The 17,376-nt window shown below is 36.6% G+C and overlaps 2 protein-coding genes and 1 pseudogene across 3 annotated transcripts; 2 read left to right on the forward strand and 1 right to left on the reverse strand.

Moving 5' to 3' along the window:
- Positions 1-3,794: 3,794 nt before the first annotated feature.
- Positions 3,795-6,918, forward strand: LOC147559845 (inositol diphosphatase DSP5-like). The gene is made up of 5 exons (XM_086661799.1): positions 3,795-4,780; positions 4,885-4,978; positions 5,715-5,772; positions 5,852-5,895; positions 6,351-6,918. The coding sequence occupies exons 1-5, from the start codon at positions 4,641-4,643 to the stop codon at positions 6,597-6,599; spliced, it is 585 nt and encodes a 194-aa protein (XP_086517925.1). The 5' UTR covers positions 3,795-4,640; the 3' UTR covers positions 6,600-6,918.
- A 539-nt stretch (positions 6,919-7,457) lies between these two features.
- LOC147559846 (protein argonaute 1 pseudogene) lies at positions 7,458-10,509 on the forward strand (annotated as a pseudogene).
- Positions 10,510-11,558: 1,049 nt separating this feature from the next.
- Positions 11,559-16,152, reverse strand: LOC147559847 (putative WD repeat-containing protein C2A9.03). 2 transcript variants are annotated; one of them, XM_086661800.1, is made up of 10 exons: positions 15,743-16,152; positions 15,406-15,632; positions 15,026-15,196; positions 14,722-14,808; positions 13,649-13,783; positions 13,246-13,356; positions 13,023-13,114; positions 12,842-12,947; positions 12,650-12,736; positions 11,559-12,396 (listed from the first exon to the last, which is right to left on the reverse strand). In XM_086661800.1, the coding sequence occupies exons 2-10, from the start codon at positions 15,508-15,510 to the stop codon at positions 11,983-11,985; spliced, it is 1,308 nt and encodes a 435-aa protein (XP_086517926.1). In that variant the 5' UTR covers positions 15,511-15,632; positions 15,743-16,152; the 3' UTR covers positions 11,559-11,982. The 2 variants fall into 2 exon arrangements, with proteins under 2 accessions (XP_086517926.1, XP_086517927.1); XM_086661801.1 differs by having other exon boundaries at positions 15,026-15,193; positions 15,743-16,010.
- Positions 16,153-17,376: the final 1,224 nt, after the last annotated feature.

Below are 17,376 nucleotides of genomic sequence, written 5' to 3' on the forward strand. Positions count from 1 at the left end.
ACTAACATTGGGACATTGTCGATTAAATTAGGGACCCAAGGGTCCGCAAGAATGTTAATCGATCTACCATCACCTATTAGCCAAATAACATTCTTTCTCATTGTATTTTTTGAAGTATTGATAGCCTTCCAAAAAGGGGAGGACCTCTGATTAGCATTGGCTAACCAGAAGCTTGTTCCTTTAAGGTACTTTGCCTCTAATAACTTTACCCAAATAGCTTGTGGAGATGTGAGAATTCTCCATGTTAATTTAGCAATCAATGATTGGTTAACTTCTCTAATTGATCTTATACCCAGACCTCCTTTTTGCTTAGCAGTTGTTATAATCTCCCAATTTGTGAAATGGATTTTTCTCTCTTGTTGATTGTGATCCCACCAGAATTCTCTTTCAATTCTTTCCAATTTATCCACTACTTGGTTAGGTAACAATTGGTAACTACAAGGGTAGGTACAAAAAGCCCCCAAAATAGCTTTAATTAATACTGTTTTGCCCGCTTGTGAAATGAACTTCTGTTTCCATCCTGCTAGAGCATTCTCAAATTTTTCGATTAACCACTTATGACTCTGTACTTTGTTTCCTGGTTTGAGTATTAGTGCCCCAAGATATTTTTCTCGATCATTCATAAAAGGTGCTTGGAGTCTGGTGGTGAATTGATGTCTTATTATTTCTGGTACTCCTCGGCTGAAATATAATGAAGACTTGGAGTAGTTTACCTGCTGACCTGAAAAGCTTGCATATTCATTCATTATCTGTATTATGGCATTTAAATTGTCAATGTTTGCTTTTCCGAAAATAATCAGGTCATCAGCAAAGAGTAAATGTGTAATACTCGGGCTGGACTGATTAATTTTGTAGCCTGTAAACACTTTTTGGTTCTCATAATGATTAATCAGGAGCGAGAGAGACTGGGAGGATAGAATGAAAAGATAGGGTGAAAGAGGGCATCCCTGTCTTAGGCCTCTAGAGGCCTTAAAATTACCAACCCTCTTCCCATTAATCTGGATATTGAAGGTAGCAGTCGAAATACAAGACATGATAAGACCCAGAATGAGTCCATTAATCTGGATATTTGACCATTTGATAGCATAAGTTGATGGATCTGATTTTTCTGTCTCCTAGTAGACATTGCAACATGAAAAGCCCTTGTATTTCTATCCCCGTTTTTAACCCATTTCGTTTTTGCTCTTTGTTCCGCTTTAGTACACTGAATATTTTCTAGATAAATGATTTCTTCTTGAATTGTACTCTCAATTTGGAGTAAGGTTTCAGTTGGTGTTAGTTTTTGAATATCCAGCAATCTATTTCTCAAAAAAATTAGTCTGTTTTTAATAAGACCAAATGCCTTTCTACTCCAACTTCTTAATGAATCTTTTACCTTCTGAATTTTTTCCAGAAAGGGTCCTGTTTCTGCTTCCCAGTTTGTTTGAAATGTGGTTGAGTATTGTTCATGTTTTGTCCAAAAAGTCTCAAATTTCTTAAAAGTTTATTATTTAACACCTTCTGCTGTTAATTCTGTTACGTTTAGATCCCATAGGTTACTTTCTTGATGTATAATTTCCTTTGGGGTGTTCGGATGTAACATTACAGTTTGTTTTAGTAAGGTTTTGACTCAAAAAAAAAAAAAAAAAAAAACTTATCCCCATGATTTAATAAATAAAAATATATTTGGACCAAACATTTCTCTCAATTAGGTCAAATCCATGAGAATAGCAAACCTTAAACAATGGGCAATAATGCTACCTTATGTGGTATAAGTGGTTCAACATTTATTTTATATTAATAATTTGGTATATATGTAACCACATGCACCCACATTAGGTGTATGATTATCCCATAATGGAGCACCTCGACCAAAAATACAGCAAGATTCTTACTGCCTACCAAATTGGAATCTAATAAGTTCAACAAAAAAAAAAAAAATTGGAATCTAATTCAAGATTTGGATTATTATTTGTAAAATCCAACATTTTGAATACTATTTCATTTTTAAGTACATATGTTAACTTAGATTCATTGAATTACCTTAATTTAATTTTCCTCACATGTTATACTAGACATCTAGTTGTTTACAATCAGTTTATTGATTTACACAACTATTTTCGCGTCAATTTTATGGCTAAATTTTCTTTGAAGGGTAGAACTTTTATTAGTGTCGTTTCATAGTCTTCTTTGATCTTGTAAAAATATTAAGATCCCTTAGAGGATGTGGTGATGGTATTTGTAACTGACGACACAGTCATAATTGTATAGTTTTTTTTTTTTGTTGAAAGATCATAACAGTATGGTACAGTGAGATAAAAGTGGTGATGAAGATGCTTATAATGAAGAAAGATTTGCGAACTGTTCCCATTAAATTTAAGATATTTTAGACCACCACCTTAAATTTTCATTCACATAAAAGTAAAAATTCATATATTGTTGTTGTATAATTGAGTAACACAATTGTCCCATCTTATCAAACCTAGAAATGTCAGGCTTTTGCCTTTTGGGAAAAGTAGAGTCGTCCTACCTCCTCCAGTGCCTTTACTCGTGACCCTCACAAAAAGTGACAAGTCCTTTTTTTTCATTTTTGTGTTTTTAAAAAAGTGCATGTCCTTGGCCTTTTTTTTTTTTTTGATGAAAATGTCCTTGGCCTTGTTATTTTTTTTTCATTGAAGCTTGGCCTTCTTATATTAATGAAGGAAGATGTGTTCACCAATGGTGTTGCTTTTCGATGACTGTATGTGATATGTATAGGTAAATTCGCATTTAGCTCCACTTTGTGACAATTTGGTTGTAATTTTAAACTCTCTAAATGTCTGATTCGATTTCGACCTAAGTTCTTTTTGGATATTTTTAAATATATTTTTTCGACATTTTGTAATTTTATATTTATCTATCTCAACATTTTTCTCTCTTCCGCATCACCCCTTCACTCTGTATCATTAAACACTCTCCTTCCACCTCACATCTTCTTCCCTTCATGATCGTAGGCAAGAGGTTGTCGACCGACAATCTTCTTCGACGACATTAAAAAAAAATTATTCTTTATCTCTCTCTGTCTCTTCTTTGTCTAGCGAAAGGGGATTTTGCCAGATAGGTAGGAGAGAGTCGAAAAAGGGAAGATAATTTTTTTGATGGTCGTTGAAGAGAGAAAACGGGCTATCTCCTTTCTCTCCGCCTATTGACTGGAATCTCTTCCTTGGATTTTCGTTTAGTAAACCAAACGAAGAAGGCATGATTATCAGACCTTCACCCTTCTTCAGAATGCTTTTACCAGACGAAAATCTGGCGAAGAGGCTTCTGCCCTTCTACTGAATGATCGTCATGTCTTAAATATTTTGTGTCATTTATTCATTACAAACAACCTACGAGTCTACAACTAATAAATATACTTAATGTTTACATACAATGGGAACTTCACTGATACTGATACGAACCAAGCCTAAAAATGCTTAGAGAGTCCATGGATTTTTTTAGGTTAAAGAAGAGTCCATGAATTATAGTTATCAGATCAAAGGACACAATTTCTTGTCAAATATCAAAAATGAATTAGTGATGTTACATCCACTAGTTGAGTCCCAAAAAGGGATTCTAATTTATGTGGTCATAAAAAATTAGATATAACCACATAAGTTTCCACTTTTTTTTTTTTTTTGTTGAGACATAAGTTTCCACTTGATTGATGAACAATTGGTTAACTCATACATTTATGATTTATGCGGCCTATAATATTCATGTTACCTCAGGGCCAATGCCATGCCTAGCTTGCACTTTATGATAAATACATCATTTTACAACATAATGATAAATACATCACTTTATCATTATATGAAAAAAAATTGTTGTAAAATGATGTATTTTTGGTAGTCTTAGATCAATTCGTGAATCATAATTTTAGAATTTAAAATTACCATTATGAGAGTGATATTATTGGGGGTAGACATTTCAGGTCGGTCACTTCAAAAATAGGCAAAATCCCAATAGATCTCAAGATCTGTAATAGGAACTAACTGTTTTACTTTATCGGTCTAGAAAAAATATCGTCTGTAAAAATTTAATTGGCTAGGATAGTCGGCACATCCAACTCAAAGTCGTGTCAAATTTAACAACTAAAATATCAAAAGCGAAAAAAGAAAATCTAAAAATATCAACAAATCCACGTGGCAAACTCCAATTCATGAGACAAGAAAAATTTGAGTGTGTTTACTTTCACCGTCATCTTACATGTCAAAAACGTACCCAATCAAAAACCGCCAAGGTGGCATCCAACTCAGAAAAATAGTCCAGATGTACAACAATTATTGGTAGGTAAGTTCTACTCACCAAACCACTTTGGGTGATATTTAGTAAAATAAGATTCTGGCTTTTCCTTTTTTTTTTAAGTACAATTCAGTTACGTACTTTTTATCCAAATAAGAATTGGATTTATAATTATCTTAATCTTAAACAACAACAAGAAGAAAGAAGAAACTATGAGTGCAATTAACAGAACAAACCCTAACCCTAGTTTCTTATATAATAAGAATTGTATTTCAATCTCAGAAATCATTGTGATTCTCTGATAGCTAGTAAAATCTTGAGAGAGAGAAAGAGAGAGAAGGTTGAGGTTTAGAGATTTAGAGAGAGAGAGAGAAAGAAGAGATTAATTGGGTGTTATAATGGGTTTATTAGTTGAAGTTGAAGATGGTTTTGTTGCTCCATTTAATTTTTCAATGGTTGAAAGAGGAATTTATAGATCTGGTTTTCCTAATTCGTCTAATTACTCATTCCTTGAAACCCTAAACCTTCGATCTATCATGTAACCTTTCTCTCTCTCTCTCTCTCTTGATCTTCTCTGTTTAATCTTCTTTGAGCAACGATAAAGTTTGTTAATTTTGTTTTTTTGAATTTGATATGGGGCAGATGTTTGTGTCCTGAAGCATATTCGGAAGAGAATTTGGAATTTCTTCGATCTAAGAATATTCGGCTTTTCCATTTTGGAATTGAAGGAACAAAGGTATATTTCTATTTTCAGATTCTGCCTTTTTTTTTGTTAATTTAATGTTTATTTGCCGAATCTTTTTCGTATTAATTTGGCTAAACTCGATCTAGTTGATGTTTTTTTAATACCTGATCAAGGGTAGGTTATGTTTCATGCCCTAGAAATCTTGTTTCGAACCTCTTTTCTTTTTTGATGAACCAATTTTTTTATCGATTTTTTACTCTCCTTTATATATTGTTTGTTTCTTTGGAAGAATTTTGGTGCTCATTAAGATATAGTTGAGGGAAGTTAGTAAAATTATATGTTTTTTTCTTTGAAGAAATTGGTGTTCCGTTTGAAAAATAGCGCTCTCGTTTGATAAGAAATTCCTTTGTTTTACGTATATAAGGCTTGCTTGTAAAGGAGCAAATGGTTGTTTAATACAATTGACGATCTTCTTTCTTTTTCATTTTTTTTTTGTTTATGTGATCCGTCTGTGGCCATAAATCTCCTCTATAAAAGGAGTTTTTTCGATATGTATGTTCAAGTGTTCGACATTCGTGATTATATACCCTATGAGGTTAAGATTTCCCGGGTTGATAGTGCAGATGCGATAGATTTGTATAGCTCATGTCTAGAAGACTTATGCAAACCCTACTTCGCTTTCTAATATGTGTAGATTAATAATTTGAAACATGACTTGTGTTGATTGTTAAGAATATCGATTTTCATGTTCTATACTGCTCTTTCTCATGACGGTTTTGATATGCAGGAGCCTTTTGTGAGTGTTTCCAAAGATACTATCACGGAGGCTCTGAAAGTCTTACTTGGTAGAAGAACATCCTTTCTTATTTTCATAAGTGGATATGTTGTTTCTCACTTGCGCTTATAAAAATTTATGTTATGCAGATGTTAGAAATCATCCAATCCTGATCCATTGTCGACATGGAAAGGTATTGCTCGTTATCTAGTATTAACTATCTCAGCTATAAGAACAAAAGAGATCATTTATATTCTCATGTGATTTGAACTTAGTCCCACATTGCTTAGTAAGATCTAGATTTTAATTTAGCACCATGTCTTACATATGGCCTAGGCCTATTTGGTGGTATTGGTGCCTAGGTTGGTCAGTTTGAAAATTTGGGGTTTATCTAGGGCAGAATGCAGATCCATGCCAAGGAAAACCCCATTTACCATGTGGGATTAGGTTCAATTGGTTGTGCCTAAATGAAGGACAGCATGGCTTGTATTTCGTCGGGTTCACGTAATGATCCCAACAAAGGACTTTGACAGCTAGAGTCTAGACCCGATTACTTGTTCACTATTTGTTTTTTAGCTCCCCAAAAATATTTTTCATCCTTCATAAATGATAAGATTTTCATTATTATTCAATTTTGTTCATGAACAGCATCGAACAGGGAGTGTAGTTGGTTGTCTGAGGAAATTGCAGAATTGGTGCTTACCTTCTGTACTCGAAGAATACCAGCGTTTTGCAGGTGCAAAAGCTAGGGCAACTGACATGAAGTTCATCGAAAACTACGATATCTCATGTCTTAGTCAGTGCCTCTACGGTATCATTTACCGCTATGTCTCTCACAATAGGCGATTGATTGACAAGGAAGAAACTGTGCAGCAGAAGCGTATAGCTTCAAGCTGACTCTCGTCGAACAATTCTTTGTTCTGCAATTTCAAGCCCGGATATCCATTTTAGTGTTTCAGTTATATGAAACTACTGTCCGAAGAATCTATCCATATTTTCTTTTTCGATTTTTCATGCACATTTTGTTATACATATTAGATAGAGAGAGATCATGATCTTATGATGCAGGCTTTTATGACGCTGCAGCGATTGGTATGTCTATTTTGTAAAATCGTTCCTTCATCGAACCCTTAAGAGCAAAAATTACTTGAGAGGTTGAACGAGTTTGTCATCACCAAAATCATATTCAAATGCAATGAGAAGTTGAAGTTTATTCTATGATTTCGTTTTGTTATTTGTTTCTTTTTTTCTTAACCTGAAACTTCGCCTATGTAACCCTAATATGTGTTTGTCGAATGGATTTATTTTTCAAATTCTTCATAATTTGTAAGATATTAAGGATCCAAGTCGATTTCTATACAAGAATCATATTAACAAGAGAAATAATACTTGAAAGCTATTATCTTATGCAATATGGAGACGCCTCGTAAATTTGATGAAATCTAATTGGGGTGCCTACGAAAAAAAATAGTGGTTGAGCTTCCTATCTTGGGAACGAACTTGCAAGGCAGGTAGGTACATGAGAAAGCAATGATCGTACGTATTAAATTTAATATGGTTCTCTTTATTAAGTTCGAACTGCAACTATAACTTTAAACCAACCCACTGGTTTGCCCCCAAATTTTAACCAACTTCAAACTTTTGTTTATAAGTTCTCAGAACATCCAGATTTCATTTTCTTCTTCATTGAACCATAGGAAAAAAGCGGATTTACGATAAGAAGAGTGGTTTCAGTAGCGGTATTCTGGTTTCATCATGCCTAGGAAGAGAAGAACTAACGGTCCGGGAGGTGCTGATGGGTCAGGTGCTCAAGAGGGTAATGGTGGTGGCCATGGGCCCGGGCGCCAAACTGAGAGGGTTCCAGCACCTGCTCACCAACAGGGAGGAAGTGGAGGATACCAAGGAGGAAGAGGCTGGGTTCAGCAACAAGGGGGAAGGGGAGGATATGGTGGTGGAAGGGGTTACCCTCAGCCCCAAGGACGTGGTGGTCCATGAGGTACGACTCAACGATATGGCAGCCAAATGCAGGAATATCAAAGCCGTGGACAACCATCAATGACTCATCAACAACAGTCAATGGCTCGTTCACAACATGGTGGACCAGCACATGACCATCAAGATCGTGGACAACAACAGTCAATGGTTCCTTTACAACGTGGTGGTGCGATGCAGAACATTTGGGAAGGCGTCTTCCCGTTTATGATGGTAGAAAGAGTCTTTATACTGCGGGAGCATTACCTTTTTCTTCCGAAGATTTCTCAATTACTTTGGTTGACGAGGTTGATGGGACTGGTGCACCTTGACGCGAGAGACAATTCTGAGTTGTCATCAAATATGCAGCCCGTGCTGATCTACACCACTTAGGATTGTTTTACAGGGCAAACAGACAGATGCCCCACAAGAAGCTCTTCAAGTTCTTGACGTTGTTCTGCGACAGCTTCCGATCTCAAGGTACTCCCCTGTTGCTCGGTCTTTCTATTCCCCTGACTTGGGAAGAAGGAAATCACTGTGTGAGGGGCTGGAAAGTTGGCGGGGTTTCTATCAGAGTATTCACCCTACTCAGATGGGCCTCTCACTGAATATTGATATGTCTTCCACAACTACCTGTCCCTGACTTTGTATTTCAGCTCTTGAACCGAGATGCTTTAGCACGACCTTTATCTGTTGCTGATCGTGGGAAGATCAAGAAGGCCCTTAGAGGTGTAAAGGTTGAAGTAACTCATCGTGGAACTATGCGGAGAAAGTACCCGATATGTGGCTTAACATCTCAGGCGACGCATGAGCTGACCTTCCCAGTGGATGAGAGAGGGACAATGAAATCTGTTGTCCAATATTTCCAGGAGACCTATGGGTTTGTTTTTCAGCACACCCACTGGCCTTGTCTGCAAGTGGGGAACCAGCAGAGACCTAATTATCTATCCATGGAGGTTTGCAAAATTGTGGAGGGTCAGAGGTACTCCAACAGACTAACTGAGCGGCAGATTACTGCATTGCTGAAGGTGACCTGTCAGCGTCCACGTGATCGGGAGCTTGATATTATGCAGACTGTTCATCACAATGCTTACAATGATGATCCTTACGCAGAGGAGTTCGGCATCAAAATCAGTGCAAAACTTGCTTCAGTTGAAGCACGCATTCTTCCTCCTCCGCTGCTTAAATACCATGATACAGGAAGAGAGAAAGACTGCTTGCCTCAAGTTGGCCAATGGAACTTGATGAATAAGAAAATGGTTAATGGGGGATTGTAAATAGCTGGTGCTGCATAAACTTTTCTCTTAGTGTGCAAGATAGTGTGGCTCGTAGGTTCTGTCATGAACTTGCTAACATGTGCTATATCTCTGGCATGGCATTTGCCCCCGAGCCAATACTTCCAGCATTTATTGCTCGTCCCGATCACGTTGAGCGCGCCTTGAAGTCCCTTTACAATGAAGCAAGGAGTAAACTCAAACCACAAGGCAAAGAGCTTAACTTGCTGATCGTGATTTTACCCGACAACAATGGTTCACTTTACGGTGACTTGAAGTGCATATGCGAGACAGAACTTGGACTTGTATCCCAGTGTTGTCTGACGAAACATGTCCGTGAAATGAGCAAACGGTATCTGGCTAATGTAGCTCTTAAGATTAATGTCATGGGGGAAGGAATACAGTGCTAGTCGATGCATTATCAAGAAGAATGCCAGTTGTCAGTGACGGACCTACTATCATCTTTGGTGCTGACGTTACCCACCCGCATCCAGGGGAAGATTCCAGCCCTTCCATCGCAGCAGTTGTAGCAAAAACAAGATTGGCCAGAGGTCACGAAGTATGCTGGTTTGGTATGTGCTCAAGCACATCGTCAAGAGCTTATCCAAGATCTCTATAAAGAATATCAAGATCCTGTAAGAGGAACTGTACAGGGAGGAGGCATGATCAAGGAGCTTCTGTTATCCTTCGGTGGAGCAACTGGAGAACTGCCCGAACGAATCATCTTCTATAGGGACGGTGTCAGCGAGGGTCAGTTTTATCAAGTACTACTCTATGAGCTAGATGCTATTCGGAAGGCATGCAAATCTGTGAAACCAGAAGGCTATCGGCCTACTGTGACATTTGTTGTTGTTCAGAAGCGTCATCACACGAGGTTGTTTGCCAATAACCACAGTGACCGACATGCAGTTGGCAGGAGTGGAAACATTCTACCTGGGACTGTTGTGGACTCAAAGATTTGTCATCCAACTGAGTTTGACTTCTACCTGTGTAGCCAAGCTGGCATACAGGGAACAAGTAGACCTGCCCATTATCATGTTCTTTGGGACGAGAACAACTTCACTGCAGATGGGCTTCAGTCGTTAACAAATAATCTCTGTTATACCTATGCACGATGTACACGCTCTGTGTCTATTGTTCCTCCAGCGTATTACGCGCATTTAGCTGTTTTCCGTGCACGTTTCTATATGCAGCCTGAGACATCTGATAGTGGATCAATGGCGAGCGGTGCAGGAGGAGGTGGTGGTGGTCGTCGTAACACAAGAGGTACAAATGCAGGTGGAGCAGTAAGACCGCTCCCTGCCCTGGCAGAGAATGTTAAGAGGGTCATGTTCTACTGCAAGAACGTAAGTGGTTTGCAATTCCCTCTTAAAGTTATCTCCAAGATTTAACCTATGTAATTACAGGACACCAAAGTTATCCCCAAAATTTACCTCATATAATTAAGGGTATCAATAAAGCAAACTAGATTAACTTTAAGACCCCCTAGAATAGCTTTTACGGGTCGTATATTTTTTTTAAGTTGTCGGTTACTTGCTCCAATCTCTATGACTTATGAAGATCGGAACAATTTTATTTCTTCAATGACATCGTTCTCCAATAGTTCTTCACTGCAGGCAATGGAGGAGAGGGGAGATTTTAGGGTTTGAACCGGTCGGGGCTCATCCATAAAAAATTTCAAAAATAAACACCTAAACGTAATAAGTTAAAGTTTTACAGTCTTTTATATAATCGATGTCTAAATATATATCCTATTTATACGTTGAAGCTAGATTAGAAACGCTTCAAATTGTATAGGCCAAAAAGCTAACAAATGTGAGGGCCAAAATTATTAAAAGTATAGTTTGGATATGAATTATGAACTTTTTATGTATCTATTCATTCATTACCTTGACCCTTGTTCCCATATCCATGGGGATTTCTCTTCTCTTGCCAAACCATGGGTATGGACTATATAGAAAGCACTTGCTTACTCATAATCATAAAATGCTTTACCCTCACCTCAAAGGCCTAAAGTAACAAATAAAATAGAATTTTCAACTTGGAAGAAATACAAATCTTGAGAACATCACATGAAAAGAAACATTCATTTTGAATAAACAGCAAATGCTCATATTGGTGTTACCACTGCACCTGCAAATTTCCCTAAAATCTGCATGGATGTCTTTAACCCAAACCCAATGAAATCTTCTCAATCTTCTCTTTCACTTGGAACAAGGAGCAAGCCTCATGCTTTATTATTATTACACAACTACCCACATCTTCTTAATTATACATCCATGTTTCTACCCTCCATAGACCATAGATAGAAATCTCAATATTTTATGTTGCTTTGGGGAATCAAATAAATACACTGGGATTAAAAAACATATTGGTGGATCTTTTTGGTACTTCTCCTCGGACCACCTGCGATGGTGTTTCGTCTTCTCAGAGAGATAGAGTCACCACCACGGCACCACTGGTTCCCGGCCAGTGGTGCTAGGAGGTGAGGAAGAAGAAGATTTTATAAGCTGAATCTTTCCTCGGAAGTTAGTGTATGAAAATAAACCCAAGTATGTGGAGAGAGCACTGAAGAGCCACATGCTATTTACCCAAAAAACACAAAAAGGAAGAAGAAGAAACCAAAATAAGAAGTAAAAGAGTCAATACAACAAATACCTTCAAATGTTTATAATTCAAACAAGACTCAGGGAACAACTGTTTCAGTAGGAGAAGACCATTCTCCTGTACATGTATACATTTGTAGAGATGTAGCTCACTCTTTTTTGTACAGACATCCTGAAACCCATCATTTCTGTTTTTCTAGTCACAACTACATTCAGTAGAGAGTGAGAGAGAAGAATTGTTTAGTGAGAGAAGAATATTCTGGTACCATATCACTTATTAAGAAAGGTAATTGGATAAAGTACTAGTTACCCAAACCCTAGACTGTTTACAACATTTTGTGCTCTTTATCTGAATTTCAATCTCTAGTTTCAGCTTCTTCTCCTTGTGAACTAGTACAAGTTAAGAGCCCGTCCGACTCATTGTCAATATTATGTGAACGAATCTAGATAGCCGTAAGCATGTTTTCTGCTATATTGAAGCAAGCTTGCATATGTACGATCCCATACACCTATGAAGAGCGATTCATCGTCAGGACTGAAAGATACTCCAGAAATTTCTCCAAAGAAATCAATCTCTTGCCGCTTCTTGTAATCCAACTTGGTGCTATAAACATGGACAAAATCTGCAGGTTCTGCTACTGCCATGAACTGACCATCTGAAGAAAAACGGATTGATCTAGCTGCACCTAAATTGCCCTTAAGAACTGCGACGGGTGATGATAAGTTTCTAAGATCCCATACTCGGCATGTTTTGTCCTGATTTCCTGTTGCAAAGATTCGTCCGTCTGGGTGCCATGCCGAAGCAAATGAATAATCTTGATGACCTACCAACGAGGAAACTGCCTGCAATTATTGAAATAATTTTAAGGTCAGTAGTGAAGATGTCAACTTCTTGGCGCACAAACAGGAACTTTTATTTACATCTTTTGCCTCAAAAATTAAAAATAAAACTCTAGTTTGCATTACAAGGTTGAGTCCAGTAGTTCATAAATATACCACCGTGGTACTCTTCATACGATGGAATTGCCCGTGTTGTAGGCACATGTTGATATGATATACCTAGTAATCATATATTACCACTATATTGCAGATATACCTTTCCACTTTGTGAATCCACGAGCAACCCGTCGAGGTGATCTCCTACGACAGTAATTAGCTTAGCATCTGGACTCATGGAAGTGTGCTGCAACATATTTAGGTGGTATTAGATTAGCCAATCCAAATAAAAAAAGAACCCGGGAAAATAAAAACTTCGGGAAAATGAGAAGACTATTTCGATAATACTTACATTTACTGGCCAGGGGAAACGGAAGTAATTCAGGGGCTGAAATTTCTCCACATCAAATATTCGAATACCACAATCGTTATTGGATGCCATGAATTGGAGTCCACCACTGAAAAACAGTTAACAATTAAACTATCTTCCTCCAACATAAACATAATATAATACAGCAAATTTTGACAAATACCTCAAGCCATTGTAGATATCAATGGAATTGGTGATTGAGTTATCGTCGTATGTTGTTCTCGTACAAAAGCTAACTCCCTTTCGATCCAAACGCTACAACATCGCATGTAAACATTTAGAAGTTTTTCTTCAGATAAACCAAAACTCTGAACTTGATAAAAGTAAGGTATAAGAACTCTTCATAAAAACTTATCGAGTAAACGAAAACTGAAGATCAAACTCACCTTACAAGTAAGTTCTCCCTGGAAACCCCCTGCAACCAGCAATTTGTCCTTAACCGCAAGGGTACTGATCTGAGTTTGAGTAAAACCTTCTAACAAGCTTCCTGTGTGTTTCTAGATCACCAAACAACAAAACATTCAGCTTTTGAAGCATAAAATATAGAAAATAGTGTCCACACAGTAGTTCAACGTGAAGAAACAATCTAAAAAAAGGACAGGAGAAAGAGAAAATGATAACCATCTCCCATTTATCTTTCGTTGCATTCACGCTAATCAATGATACTGGAAGGCATATAAATTATTTAACAATTTAGAAGATAAATAAGGTTTAAATTTTTCATTAATATTTCAGTGATCCTGCTAATAAACAATAAGAATCTAGAGTGAAAAGTCATAAGATTGTAACCTCGCTGGGTGCCACATGTCCTGAAAAGTTCACAACCTCGGACAAATTGCAAGATAACGGGGACCAGTGAATAACAGAGTAGTTAGACATGAGATAGACATCATGTTTTGAGGTAGCCCAAACCAAGTTCCTCAACTGCAGTGACAAAGAAAGAAAACTCTCCAGCTTAGTATAACATAAGCATATGCTACCAAAAACTTTTTATTTCATAATGCATCATTTAGAAAGAACTACATGCTTATAAGTTATATGTATTGAAAAAGTAACATCATCTTCCACAGTATCCTCAACAGTCAAGATGCAGCATCAGGTTATAACTTATGCACCAAGGTCGTGTGCATTTAGATGATGTCACAAGCTATAGGGAAACCTCAATCTTACAGAACTCACAACCCAAAAAAAAAATCAAACCATATTGCCAAGCTAGGTACTGAAAACTATAGTAAGCAAGAGAAGAGAAATGTAGACAACTAGACATAGTCTTAGAGGCACTTGAGGATGCAATAGTTCACTCATCTAAAGCAAACAAGGGTTGTCCAAGAAATATCAAAAGCAGATAAGGTATTACAAATGACCTAAAGCAATTGATGTACGGATATATTTAAAATAAGTGAAACATAAAAAAAATTAGTAAATCTGGAGAGCCTGGTAGAGTAAACACATGTTATTTAGATAAATAATCATCAAACTAATGATATAATGGGGAAACAAATCCCAATAGAAGTTGATAGCGAAGATAAATAAATTCAGATAAACATGAGGGTGTGTTGAAGTATACATGTTATTTAGATAAACAATACTTGTCGAGGGAAACGACATATAAAGGTAAAAGACAATTGCATAAAAAAATGCCAAATAGGTAAAAGACACAGATGACAGACAACAACATATAAAGGTTGTAATTCAAGTATACTGAAAACATCTTATGAGATCTGCCTGCACAGGAGAATGTATAAAAGAAAATTGTACCAGCTTAACTAATCAAACGAGAGTGCTAAATACACTTGATACCAAAAATAAGGAACGAACAATCTAAATGTGTATATTGTTTTGTAGATTATGTGTATATCAACCTGGAAATGAAGAATTGTGGGCTTCACCAATCTTGTATTGTGCTGAAACGCGTAATAGTTACCTCCTTTTTCCATTTGCTTACACTCCTGTTAAAACCACAAAAAAAAAAACTAATAAATCAACCATTGAATAGAAGGGCTAATTTAACTTCTAGATAGTTAATAATGCAATCAAACTACTTCAAAATACCAAAAATAAACCCACCCAGAAGAATATAATCCTACCTAATCCATATGAAACACCAACTACAGACATGTATATCATTAAAAAAAATAGTGTAGAATCTGTGAGTTAGTATCAAACCTTGTCAATGATTTCACCAGATGAAGGTATATTCTCATAATTCTTGTACTGTTTGATTCTAGTTTTTCTATATTCTTCCCTTGTTATATTCAATCTATCCCATGGGATTCCCTGGATATCTTTCCCCCTCCTTGCTTGTGCAGCAGTCGTATCAGTTACCTTTGTTAACTGCTAAAGAAATTAAAATCACAACAAAAACACAAATTACCACCAATCAATTTCATAGCTTTACCCTAAATGCTAATAATTTTGTATCAGATTTAGCTTAAAATGATCAAAATCAAATCAAAACCCATCAATCTTCAAACCCTTAAAAACCAATTCAAAGACAAATAAAAGGGGAAGAACAAGAGAGTAAATAAGTGATCGTAAATACCAACCATATCAGAGTCATCAACTTCTGCTTCTTCAACATCACAAACTGTACTATAGAAATCTTCATCCATATCATCCACACCATTAACCATCTCCCCTTCATCAGCCATTTAATCAAACTATTTGCCCCTTAACTTAAATACAATAGTTTGCCCTAATTAAACCCTATGATTTCTCTTCCAATTTCAAATTAACATCTCTAATTTCTTGACCTACAATAACGGATCGATTTCTGTAGGAACATCAGAAAAATCAGACATTAAATCGATCACAAATAACAAAAGACAACTAAATCATAAACCCTAGAACCAAAAAGGAATCGAAAAATTAAACAAATATTACCTAAAAAAATCGAATTTGATTTCTAAGACTTGGGTAAAGGAAGAAGTCTATTTCAGATTTATAATAAAATCTTCATTTCTTCTTATTCTTTATAGAAAAAGATCTTTCTTTTCACTCTCTCATCAGCTTACCTCTCTCTCTCTCTCTCTCTCTCTAGGTTTTTTAGTTTGAGTTTCTCTCTCTAGAAATAATTATAAATTTGGGGGTTTGTGGACACGAAGAAGAAGATGATTAAAGCAGACAAAGAAGAAAGAATGGAGAGAAGGAGAGAAGATACTGTGTTATTATCTCTCTTTATAGGGAACAGGGCTTACGATCTTCATTATGACACGTGGATATTTGTATAGTGTTCTGATAATGTACTTTCAGGAGTTCTGAGATAAACTTTTACTCCACCTCTCTGGATTCACGATGAAATTGTTTTAGGTTAGCCCCTAGTTTATGATGAATTTCTCACATTACCCTCTATCTTTCACCAACTGCCTAGATGCTTCCTTTTTCTTAGGGGTGTTCATTTAGTATCTGAACCGACCAATCCAATCCGATCCAAACGGATTTGGACGGTTTGGATACCGATCCAATAGTATTTCGGATTGGTTCGGATCCTAAAATGGCAAAACCGAGTGTTTTGGATCGGTTTATAGATTTGGTTGACGGATAACCGACGAAACCGAACCAAACCATTTATTGTTGTTTTTATATATTATATATAAATATATATGATGGGAATGATGAAAGGCTGAGATTTAATAGTTAAGTTAGTTCCATGTTTGTTGATATTATAGCTTAATGCATGTGTAACAAAAAGTAAATGACGTGGAGAATTGTACCTTAATTCAATAGTTACTAGTTCCACGTTTTTAAGTCGAAAAGGCGAAATTTTATATATAGTAAAATGTCACGGGTGGTTCGGTTATCCAACCGATCCAAACCGTCCATGCATAGTTCGGATCGGTAACCGAACCAAACCATGAACGGATTGGTTCGGATTTAGATTTGGAAAAACCGAACCCTTCGGTTTGGACTTTGGATTGGCCTAAAAAGTCGGTTATCCAACCAATGTTCACCCCTACTTTTCTTCTACATGAGTTCGGCTAAGTGAACTTCTAATTTTCCAAAACTACCCCTCTTTAGTGTGTTTATCTTGTTTTTCATCTCTATAGCTTCATTCTTCTGGTTTGTTCATTATTTTCGGAAATGGAAAAAAAATAAAGAGTTATAGTTTTTCCTTTCAGCTCCTCACGCTCTTCCTTATCTCATTTTCATCTTTTTCTTCTTTCATCGTCATTTCTCATGTTTCAATCTCTAAATCATTTGTTTATCTGCCTCCTCGATCTTTCTTTTTTCACCTCTGAAAGGAGAATCACCCCCTTCATTAAGGGTAACCCCTATTTTAGTTGTGAAGGACATAGGGAGGGTTGAAGGGTGAAATTCCCTCATTGAGGAAGGAGTTTCAACGAAGAAGACTTTCTTCGTCGTACCTATGAGATGAGAGAGAGATGGGGGACCATAACTTAACTTTGGTAAGATGAAAAAAAAAACACACGGTTACTTCATCAAAAATAGAGAATTGTAAAGAAAACTGACCATAAGTGATGGACCTAGAAAGTTACCCTAAAAGGTCTCTACACCCG

This window comes from Eschscholzia californica, unplaced genomic scaffold, assembly GCF_041429995.1.
Source record: "Eschscholzia californica isolate CP2 unplaced genomic scaffold, dmEscCali1.0.p SCAF_2, whole genome shotgun sequence".
In the NCBI taxonomy this organism is placed as follows: Eukaryota; Viridiplantae; Streptophyta; class Magnoliopsida; order Ranunculales; family Papaveraceae; genus Eschscholzia; species Eschscholzia californica.